General features: G+C 54.2%; 1 protein-coding gene across 2 annotated transcripts in view; it reads right to left on the bottom strand.

Annotated features, from left to right (window-relative positions):
- TK1 (thymidine kinase 1) overlaps positions 1-6,519 on the bottom strand; it is an 11,943-nt gene that overhangs the window by 5,183 nt on the left and 241 nt on the right. For both annotated transcript variants that reach the window (XM_077755006.1, XM_077755001.1), the window contains exons 2-4: positions 6,443-6,474; positions 5,111-5,221; positions 2,014-2,107 (exon numbers count right to left, since the gene is read on the bottom strand). In XM_077755006.1, coding sequence (XP_077611132.1) covers positions 2,014-2,107; positions 5,111-5,221; positions 6,443-6,474 — 237 coding nt within the window. The remainder of the gene's footprint in view (positions 1-2,013; positions 2,108-5,110; positions 5,222-6,442; positions 6,475-6,519) is intronic.

Here is a 6,519-nt window from a genome sequence, read left to right on the forward strand (position 1 = left end):
CGCCCCCCCCCCCCCCCCCCCCCCCCCCCACACACACTGAGAACACTGCTGGCAAGGGACACAAGCCCAGAGAATACTTAGGAAGGAATGATACAAATATGGTACATTTGCTGACATGGGTAAACGATCAACCATGAGATAGAAGCCCCCTCTATTTATTTATTTATTATTTATGAACAACTCATCATCCAGTTAGCTGGACACAGTGGGTACAGTGTGGTCTTGGCTTTGGGAGCAGATCTCCACAATCCATCGCGTGCATCTAACACCCGATGAAGCTCACGCTACTGAGCAATAGACGTCTAGAAAGACTAGATGGAGCGCAGACCACCATGTGGTGGGTTTCCGTTGGCTTTTCTGGATGGCAAAAGGAGAAGGGCGGCCCCCGCAGCAGGAGCCGGCCTGGCACTCGCAGCGGGGCCTGGCATCATCACGCAGGGCGTGATTAGTGTCACGCAACCCTAGCGTCCGGCAGGGCCACTCCTCACCTGGGATGGGTCAGGATAGAAACAAGACGCTCCGCGATCCCGTCTGGAGCACAGGGACACACGTGAACGCTGACTAGGCTCCAGAGGACCACAGGTTCCTGCCCAGTGGGAGCGGCCACTCCAGCTCCTGGTCCTCCCTCCTCCCCAGAGGGAAGGCTGAGGATGCCGGTCAGAGTCACCCCCTTCCTGAGGGGTCTGAATCTAGAGCCAAGCCAGCCTCTTAAAAGCCTTCCTGGAATGACCCTCCCACACACAAGCCCCAAGCCCTCCCCAGCCCCCTGCGGGAGGTCCCTGGTTCCCACACTGTGCGTTCTCTCTGCAACAGTCACTAACCACTCACCAAACACACAGAAGAACTTCAGGGCACAGAGGGAAATAGTAAAGGGGACCATGTGCCCAAATTCTAGTGGCCAGATCAGCAGAGGCAAGGCCTTCCAGACACGCAGCCCCACACAGGGGACCCTCCACCTTTTCCCAATTCCCGTGTCTGGACGCACCCACCCGGGGAAATTGTAGAAGCCCTGTCGGCAGACTCCCCATCACTGACTCACGATAAAGTTGTCATATTCAGCTGCTGGAATTTTGGGCTGTTTGTTACAGCAGCTCACGTTACTCTCCAAATGCACTGGGCGGGAGCAGAGTCACCCAGAACTCTCCGGAGGGCTGAAGTGAGCCCCTCGGGGAGGGAGTTAGTTTCCTTCATTCAAGGTGCACTTGCATTAACAAAAAAATCCCAAAGCACATGAGAGAAACCAAGACCACAAAAGACAACCGGCAGACTCAGCCAGAGAGTGCACTCCTGAAGCGAGGGAAAGAACGAGCTGGAAAAGCCTGTAACACAACAAGATTGTCAGAAAGACAAGGAACAGCAACAGCCAAAACAAACAAAAACGGTAAATTCCCAAACAAAAATGAGGATGTGTGAATTAGAGCAGGAGTTACACAAAGAGAACTAACCAGAAATCCCAGAAATGAAAAACAGACCCTTTGAGGGACACCTGGGGGGCTCAGATGGTTAAGCATCCAACTTTGGCTCAGGTCATGATCTCGCGGTTTCTGAGTTCGAGCCCTGTGTCAGGCTCTGTGCTGACAGCTCAGAGCCTGGAGCCTGCTTCGGATTCTGTCTCCCTTTCTCTCTGCCCCTCCTTTGCTCGCACTCTGTCTCTCTCAAAAATAAACAAACAGTAAAAAATAATAATAACCAGGATGCTGGGTGGCTCAATAGGTTAAGCGTCCAACTTCAGCTCAGGTCATGATCTCACGGTTCATGAGTTCGAGCCCCGTGTCGGGCTCTGTGCTGACAGCTCAGAATCTGGATCCTGCTTTGGAGTCTGTGTCTCCCTCTCTCTCTCTGCCCCTCCCCCACTCGTATTCTGCCTCTCTCTCAAAAGTAAACATTAAAAAAAAATTTTTTTTTAAGAAAAAAGATGACAAATAGAACAAATATGCTCCAAGCCAGCAGAAGACAAGGGGGAACAGACAGACAGGGAGCCTGTGGGCAGAATGCCAGGACACACCGACTTACAAACTGCCCTTCATCGATGCCCACGACAGCCACACCCAGGGCCTCCTGGGCCACGTCCCAGAGCAGGCAGGCTGGTAGTGCCTCCATGGTGTTCCTGGGGAGAGAAAGCCAGGCCGTGAGCAAAGCAAGGGAGCGGAGGCTGGAATGCAGGGGCCGGGGAACATCCCCAAGGACCGCCCCGTGTTCAGAAAACCATTTATTCAGGGGCGCCTGGAGGGCTCAGTCAGTTGAGCATCCAACTTTGGCTCAGGTCATGATCTCGTGGTTCGTTGGTTTGAGCTCCACATCAGGTTCTGTGCCAAAAGCTCGGAGCCTGAAGCCTGTTTCAGACTCTGTGTCTGCCCTTCTCTCTCTGCCCCTCCCCCACTCGTGCTCTGTCTCTCTCTGTCTCAAAAATAAACTATTAAAAAATTTTTTTAATAAAAAAAAAAAAAGGAAAACCAGTTATTCAACACTAGCTATTTCACTGGATGCTTTGGGATAGAAACTAGCAACGTGCGATACAGAGCTTTACTGAGACTCCAAAGCTCCTCTCCACTTCTGTTTAGCGGGGCCGGAGCAGACAAAATGCTTGAATTTGCTTTAGAAATGAGAAAAAAGATGGGGTGCCTGGGTGGCTCAGTCGGTTGAGCCTCCCACTTCAGCTCAGGTCATGATCTCGCGGTTCGTGGGTTCGAGCCCATGTCGGGCTCTGTGCTCATAGCTCAGAGCCTGGGGCCTGCTTCGGATTCTGTGTGTGTGTCTCTCTCTCGGCCCCTCCTGGACTGGTGCTCTCTCTCTCTCTCAAAAAAAAAAAAAACATTAAAAAAAAGAAATGAGAAAAAAGAATTAAGTAACTATAACTCAGCCTGCATTATAGCTGTCTTTAGATCAATGCAATCATAAACTATAATTTTTTACTTCTTTGTAAGGCGGGAGGGGCCCACGAAAGGGCACCGTGGCCCCGGGCTGAGCGTGAGCACCAGACTCAGAGCCTTGTGTGTCCTGGCAGAGAGAAGCCTGAAACCCCAACCTGCAGCTTTCTAGAATTCCCTCCATCTGGCTCTTCTGGCGGATTAAAGGGTTTCTCTGAGCTCACAGGGCTGTTAACCGGCAGGGCCAAGATTCACATCCAAGGTCACGTCGCTGCCTCGTGTGCCCTGCAGGGGAGTCGTATCCAGAAGGATTTGAAAGGGAAAGGTCACGTGTGGGAATGTTCCAGGGCATCGGACGACACAGTGGACCCAATCTTGCTCCCACACCCAGGGCCCATTCTGAAGAGAAATGCCATTCTCTGTCCTCTGTCTTTTTAAATAGTGTCTCTGTGTTTTTCGACAATGTTGTTTTCTATTCTGTTCACTTTCCCTGCTCCTCAAATAGCCTTTTTTAAAAAAAATTTTTAATGTTTATTTATTTTGAGCGAGAGAGAGAATGAGAGTGGAGGAGGGGCAGAGAGAGAGGGAGACACACAATCCGAAGCCGGCTCCAGGCTCTGAGCTGTCAGCACAGAGTCCGACATGGGGCTCGAACTCACAAACTGCTAGATCACGACCTGAGCTGAAGTTGGACAATTAAGAGACTGAGCAGCCCAGGCACCCCCTCAACTAGCTTTCTGGGGGGCTGGTACTTTATTAAGGCTCAGCAGCTTGTAGCTGTATTTAGAAAAAAATAAAATACAACCACTGCTTAGTTATAACCTTGCTATAATTCTACTCCACGATCTGGTAAGAGCAAGAAATGGTGTTTCCTGCATTTTAAATCCCCGCCCCCCATCCCCAAATAGAGAAAACCAGAGGGCGGGCAAGGGTAGGGTGTCTGGAGCTCTGTCACACCTGCCAGGGGCTCAGTCCCAGCCTCTGCAGCCCAAGACAGCGTTTGTGCTCAGGCGGGCAGAGCTCAGACGTGACCCTGACCTGAGGGACGTCTCACTGCACAGCACCGCCTCCTCTGCTTTCATGGGCCTCCCAGGATGCTCTCCTGCCCTGTGCAGCAGCAGACACCACGTTTTAAGAAGGAGGAAGCAGAGGCGCCTGGGTCGCTCAGTCGGTGAAGCATCCGACTTCGGCTCAGGTCATGATCTCACAGTTCATGAGTTCGAACCCCGCATCGGGCTCTGTGCTGACAGCTCAGGGCCTGGAGCCTGCTTCGATTCTGTGTCTCCCTCTCTCTCTGCCCCTCCCTGGTCACACTCTGTCTCTCTCTCTCTCAGAAATAAACATTAAAAAAAAAAAGGAGGAAGAAGCAAACTGGAAGATGTACGTGACCTGCGTCAAATAGCGTGGCCAGGAAGCACTGGTCATGCAAATCCTGACACTTAGCCCCAAATCCAGGGCACCGTCCACACCCCCTGTCCCGCCCCCCAGTCTGGCTTCAGAAAAACCCCAGGCTCCCACCCTGCCTTCCCCCCAGGCGGACAAGTCCAAGGACAGAGACGATGTCTCAGGCTCAGAAGTATGAGGCCCCAGTCTGCAGCCGAGGAAAAGGGCACGATTCAAACTAAGTTTCACCCCCCATCCCTGACCTCAGGTCGCAGAGTAAAGTGTTCCCGCGGTGCGGGCAGATAAACACAGAACGCGGCTGCGCGCAAGCCACGGGGCGCCAGGGAACCAGCCAGGGCTGGACAACTGAAATGTTAAATAAAACAGCACCGTGTGGGCCAAACAGAAGCGACTTGCAGCCGTCACGGGCATCACCTCCAGAGCAGGGAGCCTCAACCCGGGCGCGGCACTATTGACAACTGGGGCAGGATCGATATTTGCCATGGGGGCCCGTCCTGGGCACGGTGGGATGTTCTAGCCACCGGATGGCACACCCTAGCCCGCTCCAGCCGTGAAAAAGAAATACGTCGTCCCCAGACATCGCCAGATGGACTCTGGGAAGGGGGGGCACAATCTCCCCTGGTGAAGAAACACGGGGAAGGCCAAGTGAAAGGCCAAGTCCTGAGACCCCTTGCCAAGCAGCCCTCAAAAGTTGGCCAAGTTGCAAGTTTCAATGCCGGGCATTGGCTGGGGCCACCATTCCTTCTAGAGAAGGCTCTAGCAGTTATGGTCTATGGTCCTGTGAGTTTCTACCGGCTTCCAGAGGTGTTAGAACAGCGCAGGAGAGAGCAGGAACTGACCGGTCGTGCGTGGAGAAGTTGTGGCTATAGCGAGTGTCTTTGGCATACTTGATGACCAAACACTTGTACTGGGCGATCTGGAAGCGACGGACCCGCCTCATCAGCTCGGTGCTGCAAGAGCAGAGCACAGTGGTTAAGAACGGGCAAAGAAGACTCTATCAGTACAAGCGGGGCTCCCCACCACCTTCTAGGGGTCTGCAGCCCGAGACCCGCCAATGGACGGCAAGGCCAGTGAGGACAGACGGGGCCCATGCTCTGAGAGTTCTGTCTAGACCTGAGAGGGCCGTGTTCTCCACGTGGAGGGTGGCAAGGCAGGTCCAGGCAAAGGCCACAGGCAGGGGAGAGGGGTCCAGCTCGCATTCCAAAGTAATCTCACCCAGAGGTCTTCACACAGTCTGACCTGACTTCACCAAATCTCTTTGTGCAAAAGAGAAAGCACTTCGGCACCGGATCCCACCGGAGCGCCCCTGCGGCTGTCCCCCAGGGCGGAGGCAGGGACTTCGGGGTCTCATTAGCCCACCCAGGTCAGCTAACGGTCCTGTCACATCGGGGGAGAACAGGTGCCCCGGCAGGACTCCGTAGCGTTAAAATTTTAGGGGCACCTGGGTGATGAGGTGGAGCCCCACACTGGGCCCCTCGATGATGATCTGGAGCCTGGTTGGAATTTTCTCTCTCCCTCTCTCTCTGCCCCTCCCTTGCTCATGCTCACTCTCTCTCAAAATAAATAACTACAATAAACCCAAAACACTTAAAATTTTATGGGGCACCTGGATGCCCCAGTCGGTTAAGCGACCGACTTTGGTTCAGGTCATGATCTCACAGTCTGTGGGTTCGAGCCCCCCCTCTCCCCTCCCTCTTCCGACTCTGTGCGGACAGCTCAGGGCCTGGAACCTTCTTCTGGTTCTGTGTCTCCCTCTCTCTCTGCCCCTCCCCCACTCATGCTCTGTCTCTCTCAAAAATAAACATTAAACATTTTTTAAATACTTAAAAATTTTAAAAACCCAAAACATCAGAAGACTTGGCTGCCCCTTTCTGAGGCGGTTTTAGCGAGGGGCTGAGGGCGGCAGCTCTACCCCGGCTGCGCGAAGGAGCGAGCGGTTATCGGACCCTCGTGGGAGGGCCTAAACTGGGCGGGCCGGATCCCAGGGCGGAGCCGCATCCCGGGCGGGAAAGCGCGGTCGCGCGACGGCAGCTGACCCGGGGGGCTGTCCCAGGGAGGCTGTCCGGGACGGGGTCAGGCCCGCAAGAGGCGCCAGGTAAGGACAGGCCCTCGGGATGGAGGGATGGAGGAGCCGGTGGTCCCTGCTCGCCGCGGCCCCGCGAGGCCATTACCTTTTTCCTGAGAACATGGGTCCTAGAATCACCTAGGAAAGAAAGCGGGGTCACTTCGGAGTCCACCGCGCACGCGC

The sequence above is a fragment of the Crocuta crocuta genome, unplaced genomic scaffold, assembly GCF_008692635.1.
Source record: "Crocuta crocuta isolate KB4526 unplaced genomic scaffold, BGI_CrCroc_1.0 scaffold50, whole genome shotgun sequence".
Lineage (NCBI taxonomy): Eukaryota > Metazoa > Chordata > Mammalia > Carnivora > Hyaenidae > Crocuta > Crocuta crocuta.